At 40.6% G+C, this 17,430-nt stretch overlaps 1 protein-coding gene across 1 annotated transcript in view; it reads left to right on the top strand.

Moving 5' to 3' along the window:
• Nucleotides 1-17,430, top strand: part of CLVS2 (clavesin 2) — a gene marked incomplete at its 5' end in the record, with an annotated part of 48,835 nt that overhangs the window by 25,036 nt on the left and 6,369 nt on the right. Inside the window, one exon of the mRNA XM_010140845.1 lies at nt 15,400-15,510. Within this exon, the coding sequence (XP_010139147.1) occupies nt 15,400-15,510 (111 nt within the window). The remainder of the gene's footprint in view (nt 1-15,399; nt 15,511-17,430) is intronic.

Genomic DNA, 17,430 nt, shown 5'->3' with positions numbered 1-17,430 from the left:
TGTAATTTTTACTACTTGTGTAGTGCTGAAAAACTCACCTCAGTATGAGGATCAGGGATGATGTGGATCAGGGAAGAATCATATTTTATGTGGACTATATAAATATATAAATATATGAATTTGTGTGGACTACATACAGCCTGATAATCATGTCACAATGCTTTTATTTTATAAACTTTGTGCTCTAGTAGAATGCACATTGCAAGCTTTTTGCATTGGTGCTGGGTTATATTAATCTGTCACCACCTGTTTAAGAATAGCACTTTAGAAAATATAATTTTATTTTTTGTGAACACATCTACATCTGTATTTAATTTTGTGTCAAATAAAAACCCGAGAGAAAGCTTTATTCTCCCAAAATAAAATACTTGTAATTTTCTTTTTCTGTGAAATACAAAATGATGCAAAGATCTTGATCACATAATTTATCTACTCTGAATTCAGCTGCTCCATTAGCCCAGCTTTTTCTTCCAATGGGGCCATGCTGTTCACCTGTTGATAGGGAATAAATTGGTTTTACTGATATACTTATGAAGCCTCTTACACAGAAAAGGCATTTGGTAGACACTCAATAGCAGAGAACTGTTTCCAGTCAGGCATATCATCAGAAGTAACTACTGGTGTCAACATTTACAACCTTACATTTGGATTATTATTTACTTTGGATTTATTAATTGTAATTGGACCTGGCCTAATTCTCATGTGCTGCAGAGACCAGCTCCTCAGAAGCAGTTAGTTATGCTGCTCTAGCTGAGATTCTTCAAAACCCCTGCATGCTCTCACCAGATGTGCTGGTCAGTAAGTACTGGTGTCCCTCACTTGCAGCCAGTGTTCAGAACCGGGCTCTTTTTCTGCATGTACCAATTTTGTTATTGATCCCAGTCTTTTAAGGCTGAAACCTTTGAGTTACCTACTGAGTTAATGGAAATATGGACAGAACGTACTTGCTTAACACTTAAATATAATTGAGAGAACATTGCTCAGTGCTACAGGGATGCTGAAGACCTAAAGAATAAGAAAGTAATAATTATAAATATTTTGCTTGGAGAATGGTTTGTATCTTGCAGCCATTTCTAGTCTCCATTTCAGATTAAACAGAATGTGGATAACAGAAGTTTCAGCCAATATGAACAGAAGCATTTGTGTGATGCTAATTTTCATAAAGAAAGCTATTCAGTAAAGGTCTTGCAGTAAATGGAATCAGCTCCCAGGAGTCCTTAATACGTATTTACACAACAGACTTCATAGTGCTCAGGTAGCCACTCTAATTAGTGGTATTTAACGGGTTTATTCTGTGTAATCAATATAATTTAGAAGGTCGGTAGCTTACATCCTAAAGCGAATGTGTTTGCTTTGTCTGAGGCATACTAGTTTAAAATTACTTCATATTTTCATGGGTTTCTTGCTGGTTTATAATGGGCAGCTGTCAGTGGACAATGTCTCTAAGAGAACATTACTACATCTGTAGTAACAAAGTGTACCTGCCCAGGGCTGCTCCTACTGCTGGCTATTCATGTTTTTGTTAACCTAAACAGATAGCTACACCCAAAGAGCATTTTGGGGATGATGCCTGTTTTCTGCTCACCTTCCAAATAGTTTAGGAGAGTGCTAGGTGGCTTTGACTTGCTCTAGCAGTTTCATGAGTTTCTTCTCCACGAATGCTTTGGGTATTGTTAAATGCACAGTATAGATGCTTCTTGGGTTCTGTAAAATGTTATTTTGTCTATCTTGGTATTTCTTGAGGTACAAGAAAGTAGTAGGGCAAGGCCTGTCTCTATAGTCAGAGATTGTGGAGTACGCCTGATGCAGTCAAGCTACTGCAAGCCCACAATGAGTTCAAGCGAGTGAGCTGCGCATGAAGAACTTTGCTTTGGAGGTCTTTGCACTCACCCTTGTGGGCCAGCGCAGCAGGACTGGAATGTCACAGAGAGCTGAGCTCTGCAGACCCACTCACTATTAACTTTAATGGTTCTTCTCAATGTTACATGTTTGTAGTGATGACATGATCACATCCTGCATCAAATAAATTGCCGTGTCTGGTGTGTTGCAATGTTGGTGAGACTTTGAGACAGCTGAATACTGCAGTGAAAATGCTGGAGTCAACCAAAAGTATAGAGAGAATTTAGATAGGTGGAATGAGATTACTTGGTTGTTTTTTGACCAAGACATTGGGGTTAATGCTTTTACTTCTACGATGGCACCATGGGACTTTATACAAGCAGAAGCAGTCAAGAATTTGGTTGCTTTTTTTCTGCTGAAAGCTGACAGCTCTAAAGAGCACACCAATGCTGTTCAGTTGTGCTGGAGCTTTGGAGCAGAGTTGAGTCTAAAGGAGAGGAACCAGTTACTGCAGTTCCAAGAACCACCATGCAGCACTGCACTTCCACTGCGCTGGAGATTAATCTGCATGGCCTCACTTTGCAGGCGAGGTCTGTCACAGTCACAGAACTGGGAGATGAAGTTTCCAGCAGTGGAACAGCTCAAAATAACAAGGCAATCTGTTTCAATACGGAGGGTGTCTTGGGAGACACAGATAGTGCTTGTCTGTGATTTATTTCATCACGTAAGTCTTCACATCAGATCTGCATGAAATTCAATTTCTGATCCTGGCATAAGCTTGCATTTTGTATGATCCTGGCAAATAACAGACTGGAATCTGTTAGTATAGCTCCAAGGTGCTGCGTTCAAACACACAAAACCATGGGTGCTGTAGTTCCTTTGAAAATTTAAGCAGAAACATTATAACTTTTGACACTGCAGCCTTTCTAAGAAGAGTCAAAAAATTTCCATCAAGACTAAATGAGAATGTTTATGTAAACTGTCTCCCTTCTAGAGATTTTTTTTTTTTCCCGTAGACAAGTATCAAATGGGTCAAAAGTGAAATGTTTCAGTTTGGGAAGGCTGCCAGTACTGAGTGGAGCATTCAGACACCTCACGTCCCCATTTACCTCTAGGCTGTATCTGTTCCTGTCTCTAGGAGAGACTACTGTGCACTGTAGGAAAAATATTTCAACCAAATAATGTTGTCTTTGTGAGGAAATGGAAGCTTAGAGCACTCAAACTACAGCTCCTGGGGCAGTAGTAATAGCCAGCAAGCATTTGGAGATAATTTTCCACTTTTTTTTTTTTTAATCTTCCTTCTCCCTCCACTCTCTATTTCAGTGAACTCAATTTCTAAGTTTGCCTTTGCCTTTTGTATGCTGGCAGATTTAGCTACTGCATTCTTATCACAAAACACTTTAATATTCATGCTGCTTTTAATTTTGGTGCTGAAGGGCTGCAATGTGGATATGATGATGCAGAGATTTGGGTTCAGAAAGTGGAAGAATTTTTAATGCTTCGGCTATGTGTGAAGATGTATCAGCCAGGCTCCAAAATGAGCAAAGCTGACTGGAGTACTGCTTCAGATTATCTATTTCAGTAAATACCCAGACAGGGTCTTTAAATGGCTAAGCAAACAGCTGGTAGCTCATATGTAGAATGTGGCTTGAAATATTGTTCATTCAGGTATGAGAGAACAGGTATTATAGATCTACAGTATTACCATGTACACGTATATACACGTCAGCAGATCTCTTTGAGTGAATTGCCAAAAAAAAGGGTAAAAATGCAACATATTGGAAATTATCTTATGGTTATTCCAAGTGGGTTTTATTACATTTAAGGGAACTTAAATGAATTATCTGTGCATTTCTTATTTCCCAGCGTGCTGGCAGTAGGCAGCCTGTCTCCTCATTGCTGGCATTTGGCTGATTAATTGGCCCCTTGCTTGATCTGTTTTTCTTTTTTTTTTTTTCTGTACAGCTTATTCTGTTGCTTTCCCTTTTTAATATGGTAACATCGAATTTGCTCAAGGTCTGTGAACTAAATGTGGATTAAAAACCAAGCAGCAGCAGTTCTAATACATAATTGATCTACTACTAGAACACAAAGAACTGACTCTGGTTCCTAGATGGGAAGTGCCTTCATTTTTTTTGTCCTACACTGATAGTCTGAGCTCTTAAATCTGTTTTAAATTAAAGTGAATAGGCTACTGGAAACTGGAAATAAATTATTTAAGAGATTAATTTGATGTTTGAGGCGTAATGATTTTTAGACACAGACGCAGGCACACACGCTTTATTTTACACATTTGTTTCAGATTTTGATGCAATTCTCTTCAGTGGCAGTCGAAAATACCTTACGTCTAGCAAATGTACACTCTGGGTCAGCGTTTATCTCTTGCTGTGGCCTCTCACCTCTCAGTACCTAACAGGAGATTTTTCTGGCTTAAACTGCTTGTTGTAGAGGTACGAGAGCTTCGTGACATGCTCTCCAGATTCCCTCAACCACTGCATCTGTTTGCAAATGGACAGGTTGGAAAAGGCCATGTCTACTTGCATTAACAGTGTCTCTGATTTTGTTTCAGCTTGTCATACGATGCTTTTCTTAGTTGCTGAGGAATGACTCTTGGCTCTTCAGTTAAGCGAGGGTAGAAGCTTGTTTAAGATTTAATGATATTCTCACTGAAGTGAGGCGTTCTGTATTTTCAGGCTCCTTTTGAGGGCTCACATGGCGGTCACAGAAGGGGCATTTGCAGCTGTAGCGTGTATGACAAGTGGGTGAGGGTTGCACAGTTGTGTGACTGATTGCACGTCTGTGCCGGATGGCCTGGCGTGGTGCAGTGTATGGTGCTAATGGATGGGAATCAAGTGATGGCCATCAGGGTGTGTCTCCCTTCCATTAAATCCATTCAGGCATACCATATGTCATCGTCCCCGGACTGGGGATTTAATTCTCCTGTTAGCATCAGCCAGTAGCACTGGAGTGACTAATACAAGAAAGCAGAAAATTTATGCCATGCTGTAGAAGAGGGCTGCAAATCAGAAGGTGGCTGAGTCAAAAAAGTAGAAAGGAAGGAGAAGGAAGTAGGATCTCTTTGTGCACATTCTTAAGGTGTCTAAAAAATCGGTGACACTGTTTTAGTATACTTCAGATGCTACCATTTGAATAACATTTTAACAGTAGAGCAATAAACATTTTCCAAACTATAGTTAAAAGCATTTGAAGATGTTACATATGCATCAGCAATATATGTTATTAAACAACGCTGTATTTGGAAAAAGATACACTTTCAGATGCAACTGCCCTTTATTAGGTAGGTAGAGCTCAGGGTGTCATAGTAAACAGTCAGTCTCAAAACAGAAATTGAACTTTCCTAAAGGATTTGTTACTGAATGCAGTTAATCTGAGTGTTGCAGGCTTCCCCTGGTCTGGAAGCTGCCTGACTTGCCCTCTGTGACGTTTCTGAAAAGCTAGGCTTGCTTTTTGGGTGGCTGTTCAGCCAGAACAGGACGAGCAGCTCACTCCCAGCTGCAAACAGCCTATTCAGTGTTGTGCAGACAGCTTGGCAGTGGGTACTGTTTTGTAAGTCCTGGCCCAGAGAGCATGGTTCATGCAGCTTCATGGTTTTCAAGTATGGTAAGCCTTCATTTAGGAAGAGTAAGCCATGTGTGTTTTCGACAGTCACTTGGGATGAAAAGATGAGTGTTCTCCAGCAAGCCAAGCAGCTTGACTACATTACATAGGGTAAATATTAACATCTACCTGCAAATCAGGTTTTTTATTTAGTTAGAGAAGTCTGTCATCACTTTGGTTGCACTGGCTGATGATGAACTTCAGAAGTAGCTCAGCTTCAGGAAGTGAAGTGGGGTTTTTTTGAAAATATCAGCTAGAAAGTCCTTATATAACCTCAGTGATTTTGTATTTTTCGTCAGTGTCTGACTTGTTAAGAACTGTGCACTCTTACATGGTTTCCTTATGTTCATAAGGACCCTCCTGTGTTTTGATTTGTGCCCATTACCTCTGGGTCCAGTCACTGGGGCACCGCTGAAAAGAGCCTGGCTCTGGCTTCTGATACCTTTCCTGCAGGTATTTATATCCGTTGATAAGATTCCCCTGAATTTTCTCTCCTCCATGAGATGTTTCTCATCCTCCTGGATGTTCCCAGTTCTCTCAGCCTCTGCTGATATGAGAGGTGCTCCAATTCCTTAGTCATCTTCATGGCCCTTTGCTGGACTCACTCCAGTATGTACGTGACTGCTTTGTGCTGCGGAGCTGAGCGCCGAACCTGGCACTCCAGATGGCTTCAGATTGCATTTCTTTTTCCCTGTGGGTATCCATGTAATGTGGACTGAGGCTACTGTTACTTTCTTATGCTGAGAAGAGATTCGCATGAGTTCCACTTCTATCATAGCAAGAAGACCTCTGCATTTCTGATTTTGATCTTTCAACTCCTTGGATATGAATTTTCAAGAGTGCTCAGAGTGTGATTTTAGGACAGAATCTACCATCACATTTCTTCATTACTGGTACTTCCTGATAGCACAATAACCATATTAGCTTTGTCCTAGATGTGTATGATAAAACAAATAGTTGTTTATTTACGCCGTTGTGAATCTCTGTTTTTCACTGGCAGGGTTTCCTCTGTAACAGCTGACACAGAAACAGCCATGCCTACGTGGCTTTAAAAAACCATGGGATTGATATCTGATCTTCAAATTCAACCACAGTGGTTTACAATCTTCCAGAGTAATAACTGGAATGACACTTTTCCGTCAAATAGTATTGAAATTCCCTGGGCTCCCACAACCATTCTATGTGTGGACCACCAGCAGCTGTTCAGGGGTGCAGAAAAAGAGGGAAGTGAAGGTGGAAAACCGTATCTTTACAAGCACCATTGTGAAGTTAAAGGGTAGCTGAGCAGTTCAGACTAAGGCTTTCTTGAAGCTGAAAGGCTGAAACAAATCTCCTTTCTGTCCTATGAAAAGACATTTGAACACTTTTTGGAACTGGAAATAGTTTTGTACCGCCGGGAGCTGACCTCTTGAAAATTTGTATGCTGCACAGTTCATGATACCTCTACTTCTAATAAAATATAATACTTATTAATGGATCTCGACCCAGTTATTCAATTTCCCCAGTAATTTAAAGCTTAATTATGCTGCATTCTAGATCTCAGTGGCTGTCCTCAGCTGATTTTTCTTAAATCACTATCCGTCCAATTTTACAGTTCAGTTCAATTTGCAGGACTCTGATTTGCACATAGTGACAGATCAAAATTGGATGGCTGAAACGATTATTGCGCTTAGTGCCTACTGCAGTGATGGAGATTGATTCCTCAAAGTATGAGGAAACATAGGGCTCCTGAAATAAGCCTTGAATCACTACGGTTTTCAGTCTGTTGTATTATTGTAAATTGAAACTGATGAAATGTTAATCCAATTTTAATGCATCCTGTCTGAAACTGAGAGTTGCGTTTTTGGAGGAGCTTTGGACAATAAAATTGTGGACAACAGTTTAGAAGTTCTCCACTGCTGGGGAAAAAAGGTGAATATTCTGGTTGGAGAACTTTGGTTGGTGTCTTTTAACTTAGTAACTAGTTGGCACTGCAAAGCTACGCAATGTTGTTTGAAAGCTGCCACCACAAGGAAACTTGCATTTTTGCCTCTGTGCAGTGTCTATGTTCACCCTGTCCATCTGCAGACCTGTGAGCCCTGCTGCCTGGACAGGTATACTGATATACCACTAAGGGTAGTAAATTAATGTGTATTCTTGCAAATTATGGCTGAAGCCAAACCAGAATTAAAAATGCATAGGTTGGCTCCGGTTCTTCTGGGAAGATAAGCAGAAATTATATGCAAGTTGTAAGACTGGGTATTTACATACCTTGTGAGTCAACAAAATCAGTCGTGACATGTGACTGCAAAACTTGTGTACTCCATGTAGGAACACTTTACATTTTTCTCTTCCTGCCTTTCTGTACAAGTTTTGAAGAGGGGCTAGAAAAGGAACATGATTAATGTCTTTTTCCCTTGCGCATCATAGTCATTTCTCTATATCCCTCCCTGAATTAATTTTAATCTCTCCTGTTTTCCTCTACTCCTCACTTTTACTTCTATCGTTTTTGTTGTTTCTTTCAATCCTCCCTTAACATTATTGTAAGGTTTCCCTTCCTTTCTTCTGCTGTGAAGGAGATGTGAGATAGCACGAGAGATCACACTTTGGTTGAATAAAACAGAACAAGTGTAGCACCCTGAGGCAATTCTAGATAAGGTGCTATTTAGCCTGCTCACATTTGGAAGTGGTTAGGCACAAGAGGAGCACTCAGGTAACTACGGATGGCTCCTCTTGGAAATGGTCTCAGGGCGGTGGGAGGCTTTCTGCGTGATCAAAAGCATGGTGACAGTAATCCTGTGGTCAGTGGTTTCGGCAGAGACCAAGGGCTGTTTGGGCGTCTGGACAGTCTCAAGGACTAAAAGAGGGTGACTCCGGGATGAGGGTTGTACAACTCTGAGATGCTGCAGTGGCATTTCACTTCCTCCTGTACAGACCCTGGCCAAAGACTTATGCCTTCCCAACTGTGACTATGGCATTTTTATGAACAGTAATTTCCTGCATTATTTTTATTCGCCAGTGTAATGACAGTATTGTTACTCTGTCCATGCACAGCAGTTTTCAGTATGGTGTTTTTTCCATTTGTCTGTAAGCTTAAGACAATCCCAAACTGGACTGTGAAAAAAATAGATTTTTTTTTTTCCATGTGGGAATTTCCATAGAAGAAATCATCTGGTAACTGCCTATTGTAAAGAATGATTTTCATCACAGGAGAAGAAAGCAGTATAGAAGAACCTGCTTCTACCATCTTTCTTACTTACTTACTTACTTACGTTTTTCTGGCTTTGCCAATTTGGAAAACAGCATCGTGCTGTGAAAAAGTTTAGGGTCTTTCCCACTCTTTTTAATAGCTCACATTCCAGATTAAGTGTTACTTAGAATTAAAAAAGAGACAGTGTTGGTAGTTAAAGACAGAATTGTCCTTGGAAAACAACATTTTTCATTTCCTTTTTGAAATTAAAGCCTTCATTTTTCCAGGTTCAAACTAAACAAATGCGCCAAGGAAAAAAGCCTCAAGTCCCTCTCAAAACAAGCAAAAATTGCTAGAAGAATTTCACACAATTTGTAATTATATTAAAAAAAAAAAAACAAAGCAGGCCAAAACCTCTTGAAGTTAATTTGCAAAAATAAAGTAATTTCAAATAAAAATGAGAAGTTTTGTACAAAATATTGTCTTTATCAAGCCCATCAAATTAAAAAAATGAGTGAACTGAGCCCTTTATCCAAATAGTGGTAGCATAAAGTCTGTGCAGATTTTAAAATTTGTTATATTTATACAGAAATATGCACACACATGTGGTCAGATGGCTTTTAAATCCCTATCCACCTAACTAATTTAAGTGATATATAATTTTTATGAGTAACATATTGAAATGAAAGATGGAAGATTATTTGAAATTAGAACAGATACTTCAATAAAAAGAGCAATATTCTCACTGGATGGATACCATCTCTCTCTCTTCTTATCTCATTCAATTTAACATATTTCTATGTGAGCTGAAAGATAAAATGACTAATAGAAATGAAAAGGAGGACTGCCAAAAGTCAAATTGCTTCACCGCATTCTTAGCAAAATGACAACATCCAGTTCTAGATAATTAAATCTTATTTTGTAGGAATGTCACTGAGTGATGTTAATTTGCCTTTAGGTAGTGCTCTAAACAAAAATTTATTTGGTCACTTTTCATTTCTCTTAGAATGGCTCAACATTGTTTAATAAACATGAAAAGCTCAGGCTAGGAGCAAACAACGTTATAGTCTTTTGGAAGGAAATCACTAAAGCAGCTATTCCAAGGGTCAAGCAAAATTTCACCACCAGTGAAACCTGGAAGTTTTTTGGATCTGAACCTTCTTTAAGGCTTTAACACAGAGGGCAGAGGTTGTTGTCCTGTTGTTACAGACAACCCGAAGCTTAGATTCCTCATGATTTAGTAGTATTTGTCTCAAGATGAGTTAGGTTGCTTATTCTTTCCAAGGCTTGTGGGATGTTTGATGACTCGAAGCTGTGTACTGCTTTCCGGTGTTGCTGTGTTGACGGCGAGCTTTTTCTTACTCGTTTGGATGTCGGCACTGTCCTTTGTTTTGAAAGGATCTCTCCTGTTGTTTCTTCTCCCTAGTATGTTTACAGGTAGCATCTGCCTTCCAGTATTTGTTTTCATAAACAAAACAATCCAACTTCTTAGACTCCACAGACTAAGTCTTTTTATCATCCTACCATACCATACCTGGGATAGGGTCCCAGTATAAGGTCATCTGTTTAGCCCGGGTGGTCAGTCTGGACACACAAGTTACTCAGTTTTGAGATGCTGCAGTTACCATTGTCATGGATGGATGCCTGCCAGAAGTTTGGTGTTAGGAATGCCTTGTTCTTTTGTAGCTTCAGCGAAAGTTCCACTTTGGGAGCAAGATTTGGGTTTCATTTCCTGGTGTGGATGGCGGCGGCTCTTGGTTCCTCTTGGTAATTCAACTCTTGGAGTGCTAAGGAAGTGAAATATTCTTTCTAATCAGGGCCTTTTCTTCCTGTGATTTTCCAGTTTCCTCTTTAACGTGCTAAAAATTAAGTTTAGCCATGCTGTCTCTTGCATCAGAGAGAACGTTTCAGTGACTTTCTAGTGGAGCTTTCCATTATGAATACACTATTTTTGTTCATCATAATGATTTTTTTTTTCTCTCCCTGAAGTGCTTGACTTTTTGGAATAGCTGGAGGAGACCTGAATTTATTAGCTCCAGGAATAACCCTTACATGACATTTAAGATATTAATAATTGAATATGCCATCTTTGAACAGGTAATTTTTGTTCTGAAGATAGAGTCTTCTCAGTTTTGACTCTGTTGCCTCCTGTTGCCTGCAGATGGTACGGCCTGAATTCACCGCAGCACTCAAGCGCAGCCTTAGGTAAAGCATGTGAGTGCGTTCATTATATTTGTCTAGACAGTCCTGCGAGGGATGCCTCTGTACCGTCCACAAAACCAGTTTCACTGCCCGTAAGAGCAGCCCAAGCATGCTCGCAGTGTTCGTATGTGGCAAGGTGTGTCCAGGCTGTTTGCAGGTGATGTACAGCACTCTTGTGAGCCCCTGACGTGGCTGGACTGTCAGTGCACCTTCGGGCACACAGCAGTCCCAGCAGCTTCTAAGACTACACTTCTAAGAGCTGTGCAAACCCATTTCATTCTCCTACTGATTTCAGTTGAGTGGAGAATAGTTTGATTCAGTTGAGTTTGGATATTAGGAAATATTTCTTTACAGAGAGGGTTATTAAGCATTGGAATGGGTTGCCTAGGGAGGTGGTGGAGTCCCCATCCCTGGAAGTGTTTAAAAACCGTGTGGATCTGGTGTTGAGGGACATGGTGTAGGGATCCTGGCAGTGTAGGGGTAGCGGTTGGACTCAATGATCTTTGAGGTCTCTTCCGGCTGGATGATGATTCTGTGATTCTGTGAGAATGCTGCGGGCTTTCAGAAGTTCTTCACTTCTTCACATTTGGTAATGATGGAAAAGGTGGGTCATTTTTATTGTCTCCATGATAATGGTCTGACACCACTGACTCAAACTGATTTTCATGAGGAATTTGGCCCTTTGCTCTCTTAGGTGCTGTTGAAAGTGTCATGTGCTGGTTTTGCTGTTATTACATGTGCCGTTAGACTTTCTGCTGGTCACAGCGGAGAGCCTTTATGAAACCGTGAGAGGTGACTCAGGTCACGGCTGAGCCCAGAACAGGGTGGGATCTAGTGCCTAGCAAGTAGAAACGGGACTTCTTAATATGTGCCCGGGGCGGTAGCTGACCACAGCAGCTGGGACCTTGGAGAGAAAAGCTTGTGGAGACATGTCGTATAAACTCTGTGTGGCAGAGAGGTAGAACTGCTGTGTTGTGAGTGAGCAGAACCGTGTCATCAGATATGGAAACCTGGTGAGGCAGTTTGCTTGGGATCAGTCTCCAAGGCTGGAGATGTTACAGATGTTAGAGGAGAGATCAGTCCCAAACTGTGTTCATCAAAGACACGCTTAGTTTTTGTTCTGCAGCATAAACAGATGTTATTATGAATGCTAAAAAAAAAAAAATCTACGCACTGCATATATATAATAGGTCCTTTTTAATGGCTTGATAACATTCCATCAGATTTATTACTTTCCCAGTCAGATGCATGGTGCACTTTGTGGCTGAGCTCCATTTCTTACTGCTTTCTGGCATGGGATTCCTTTTACTTAGAATTCATGGGATTCATGGGTTTCAGGTTGAAGTGCAATATGTCTACAGAGGCAGTTGTGTCTGCCACCACACTTGTGACTTAATCTACGTAAAACCCCCCAAGAACCAATGATTTGGAAGAAATCCCTACCTGCTGTTTGTGTAGGATGGCCATCTGTCTGGCAAATCCCCATGTGGAAGTCAGATGTGTCTGAGAAGAGCCAGACGACCTTCAGATGTCTGTTTCTCTAGCAGTTGTAGTTGCTTATTCCTCCTTTTTATTTTCTCACCAGGTGCTGCTGAGGTTCAGTTTGGGGTCTTCATTCAGCAGCTTTTGAATTCTAGTCCCAGCACTGTGTACAGCGCAGGATCATTCTGACCAAATCACCGTTTCTCTTTCTGGGCCCAGATTTTGGATCTGGGTTTCCTCATTCTAATTCGTAAGGATACCTAATTCCTCATTAGGAAATGCTGCTGAATTTGGGCACCTCAGTTCAGTCATAGAAATCAATAAATAAACAACTTCTGTAGTCAGTTCTGGGAAATGCCTTTAGAATTGCTGAAAAACACTGAGGAGAACTGGCTTTTAACATCAAGTGGCATATTCTGTCTGCGGAGTATTCCACATGTCTTCACGATCCTCCATGTGAATGGTTTCCAAGATGCAGGAAAAGATAGTGGAATTGTCAAAGTGGTGCCTTCTAAAGAGACTCCTTTTGTTACTAGAGATTTAATATCTTTAGTAAGTTACTGAGTATTAACGGACAAGTTATCCGTTCCTAGCCCATGGTGGAATACAGATATCTTTGGCTGCCTGCTCTCAGCATGTGCGTGCGTGTGGCTGTTTGCCTGTTGAGATCTGCTCATGCACAATTTGTCCTCGATTTGTTTGTGAGATATTTTTTGAGCAATAAAGAACCAACATTCCATAACTTGGTGTGTGTAAGTTTTGGGGCACTTGTATTAGTTTATGAGCTTTTAGTGTCATGCAAGACGGCATGTAGCCGAGAATGGCTGGTTTGCTTTGCTGTCTTCCATAGTGCCTTTGTTATAAGAGGTGTTTGACCCACACAAGGCTTGACATATCTTAAGATATCTTCAAAGTCATCTAGACGAAACTAACACAAGGTGTCTTCTACAGCCCCAGCATCTGCTCTTTTGTGCATGGTCCACAACGTGCTGCACTGGCCGCCTTTGCTGGAGCAGCGGCCGTGATAAAGCAAATAATCACAGTCTTCTGTAGAGGAATGATATCTCCAGCAACTAAAGGTTAAGGTGTCATGCAGTGATTTATCCTTCCTAACGGATTCGTTGGATTGCTATGATAGGGACATGATTTACTGCCTTTTGTACATTGGAGGTTGTGTTCTCAAAATGGTGTTTGGGGATTTACGATATTGAACAGGGTGAATTACATGTCACATTATCAACCATCCTGTTTGACGTTTAGTCAGCGCTGGCAGGAACTAGGCTTTCAGCAAGATGAGGCTTCTGTAGCACAGTCTTTCAATAGGACTGTTTTATTTCAAGGCTGCTGTTAATCAAATCTTTCTGGAGAAAATCTGTAAAATAGATGGTAAATTGCATTGACTGTTGTGCTGTGGCCAGCCAGATGTTAGTGGTGTGTGTTGTAGCTGTCATCCTCCCTGTGGATTATTGTTAAGGCATTGCCTCCTTGATGAAAAATGTTTCATCTGGTAATCCACCAAGTTGCTGCAATTTGGAGGCAGATAGTACCCCGAAGTAAGGACCCCCTGAGTAGGAGTGTCTGCCACTATTTGAATGGTGCTTTTGAGAGGAGCAGCTGACCTGTTCAGGCTTCATTATTCCCCCAGGTCTGCACACATCCACAGAACTACGGATGTTTCGTGACACACGCACTTTTCCTGTCTGGAAACATTCCATGAGAGATTTCCTTCCTACAGTTCCTGCCTTCCCTACCTGACAGTTCTTGATTTGTTGATACAATTTATGAGTTTTTCTTGGTTATTTCTTTTGCTGTTTGCTCTATGACCTTAAATCAGTGTGCTTCAAGACTGTTGGATGTTTCTATATGGCTTACTTTCTTGTCTCCAGAGGAGGCAAAATATGTTTATTGGCACAGAGTGCCCCATACAACCATTGATACAGACCGAAGCTGCCTTTACTGCATCCACACCGGAGGAGGATGAGGTGTAGCTGGGAAGCATGTCCTTATTTACCTGTACTGTCAAATGGGAGTTGCTGCCGCTGTGAGGAACCTGGTTTTGATCTAAGTGACTACCATGGCTGCCTAGAGTGGACCACCTGTTGAATAAATGTTCAGATGAAAGCCATTTGTTTAGTAAGTCTGTATATCTAAACACCAAGAAGGGTCTGACGTAACCCGTGAAGACAGAAGGGGACACACATCAGTTTACAAGCCTGTTTATACCTCTCGCTTCCTTGCTCAGTCCTGCAGCTCTAGGCAGCATAGGAGGTGGCAGCAGCTTATTGCATTGTTTGTGTGCACATGATGAACCAGACAAAGACAAAATGAGGACACGCGATGAATTGGGCAAGAGTATTCCAGGACAGAGCAGCTGCCTTCTTCAGACTGCAAACCTTCTGGCATATTCTCTTGACTTAGAAATTGAAAATGCAGATCAGAATTTTTCCTAGTGAGTTGTCTGCCTCTTGTGTTTTTCGGCAAGAAAAAAGAAGTAATTGCTTCAATACAGATATCCTATCCTTACATTTAAGCTCCCAGATGGCCCCTGACTATGTGACAAGAATTATTGTCATGGATATTGCATAACAGTTTAATGCATAATGTTTAATGCATTCTCAGTTTTATGAAATACGGACAATATTGCAGAAATTTGAATAGTAGTTTAGATTTACACTTTCTTTTTAAGGTGGAAACAAGAGGGACTTTTCTGCTTTTCACTGACACTGGAAGAGTTGAGATGGTTACTATTAAAAATGGATAAATCCATAGAAGTGGAAAAGAGAAAAACCTACTGCATAGATGGATTATGGGCAACTCATAAATGTTCAAAGCATTTCTGGAGGTTAGAAATGCTGTGCCCGTAGTCAAATATCACAGCACGCTTCCTCACCACTCTGTCCAGGCTGTGTGGCTGCTTGGTGTGGAAGGTTGGAATTCAACTGAGGGGACACAGTTCTGAAGAGTGTTTCTTCTTGTTTAAGGTTTATTATTAAAATGAAGTCATCCAGCACTAAAAAAAGAAAATATTTGATGCTTGTACAACTTAAGAATCAGCTCACACTTGTTTGTATTTGTTTTGTGACACACAGGACAGTTTTCCAGCTCGGTTTGGAGGAATACATTTCGTCAATCAGCCGTGGTATATCCATGCCCTCTACACAGTTATACGGCCCTTTCTAAAGGAGAAGACACGAAAAAGGGTATTCTTCTGTTTGTCTGTTCGTTACCTGGCAGTCGTAGTCAGCAGATGCATCATACTCTAATGAAGCAGATAGATAGACACAATGGTGGAAAATATTTAAATACGTCTGCATTGTAAAGAGTATCTTTAAGTGTCTTTTAGAAACTTTTACAGCATTATCCTTTAAGGACATAGTCAAGCAGAGCACAAGTGTATTTTTAAATGTAAGCAAAGGCTTTCTCCTGGTTTATATAAAAATATTGCCAACATTACAGATTCTATGAAGATTCTATTAAATTTAATTGTATTCAATTTCTGGTAAAAATATTAGTGTCTTTCTTTTAAGAAGAGGATAGCGAGTATGAAGCCCTTTCCTAGTGTGATTTCCTTGACAACAGCTGGGTTTGCAAATGCTGATTTGAATGAAAGCCAATGAAAAAAATTTGTGTGCATGCATTGTGCATAAGCATGAGCAGTCTCTGAGACGCTGCTGCATTTGCATCATTTGCATCAGTGCAATTAAATTAGAGCTTGGTGGTGATAGCACATAGAATGATATTATTTTGGTAATAGGAAATTTATCATCCAGGAAAACACTACCAGCATCACGGTCAAAGGCACTACAAAGAGCGTGATGATCTTTGGGGTGGGGTTTTTTTTTGTTTGTTTTTTTTCAATGGGATCAGCTCTCTAAGCAACTCTGTATTTTCTCTCCTCGAACACAATCTAACAAGGCCACTATGATCTTTGGTGTTTAGCTGATTTTTATGGACAGTTTATTCTTGAGAGGCCTCACACATTTTGAACTATAGATCAGAAAGACTTTTATGTAATATCTAAGTTTGCAAATGAAAACCCATTTTGCTGGATTCACTTGCACTCTGTTGACTACAGCCTCTAACAAAGAGCATTAGAGTGCCAGATATGTTTGAGGCTTAAAGTGAAGTGCTGTGTAAGCATAACCAGGGAGTAAAGTACAGCACTGAAAATAAGTGACAAGGCAGTTGAACATGGGTGCTTATCAGTTAGCATCTACATTTTTATTTAGGGCCCTGCATCAGTGGCATGTGTTTTCTGAAATGCTGACTTTTTACAGCTGTTTTTGTCAATACTGAATACCTCTAAGAAATGGTCAGATATCAATTTAGAGTCCAAAACTTAGTGTCAAAATGTGAGTTATGCCCAGCACATGAAATTTGAAATCAGCTTTAAAATAACCATGAGAGGCAGAATGAATTATTATGGAAAAAAACCCCAAACCCAACCCAAACCCAACAGAATTATCTTCAGAATTTTATCAGGCTTGTTATTTATCTGTTGCGTTTATCCTGAATTATTTCGGATTTTCTTAATATATGTGGTAGATTTGCAACTGATAGCTGTATATAAATGTATTAATAGGCCTGTACAAAAACAATTGCTGAGAAGTGAAACATTCAGTTGGAAAGGCACCATAAAACAAATCACTTTTGCCATTAATACTTATTCCTTCGCACAGGGTAAATTCCTTTCTGAGGTAGAAGATCATTATTGGGTTTGTGTGCTTGTATTAAGCTTCCTGTCTCCACAGCTGACTGGAAGATGGGCCGAAATAAGCAATACAAGACAAGCATATATTTTTGTCTTCTTGTCTTTCTGCCTTTTGAGTTTCACTCTTGATAAATCATGCCAGGGGTGTAGCTGTCCAGAGGATTCACTGCAAGGTGAAGTGGGAGGTGAATGGGTAACGCTTTATGTCTGTCTGTGTGCACGCCCCTGCCTGCCCCGTGGGGAACTAGAGGCAGCGTACCCCGGTTAGGAGGCAACATCCTACCTTGCCTTCTTGGCTGCCTCTGTGCTAGTTAGTTAGAAAGGGTTGGGCACTGCCATTCCTCCTGCTTAGCTGAACGGACACTTTCTGGCAGGGGGCGGGGCCGTGCCCAGTGGCGGTATTTTACGA

The sequence above is a fragment of the Buceros rhinoceros genome, unplaced genomic scaffold, assembly GCF_000710305.1.
Source record: "Buceros rhinoceros silvestris isolate BGI_N320 unplaced genomic scaffold, ASM71030v1 scaffold28467, whole genome shotgun sequence".
Lineage (NCBI taxonomy): Eukaryota > Metazoa > Chordata > Aves > Bucerotiformes > Bucerotidae > Buceros > Buceros rhinoceros.
This window is presented reverse-complemented; position numbering and strand designations above follow the sequence as displayed.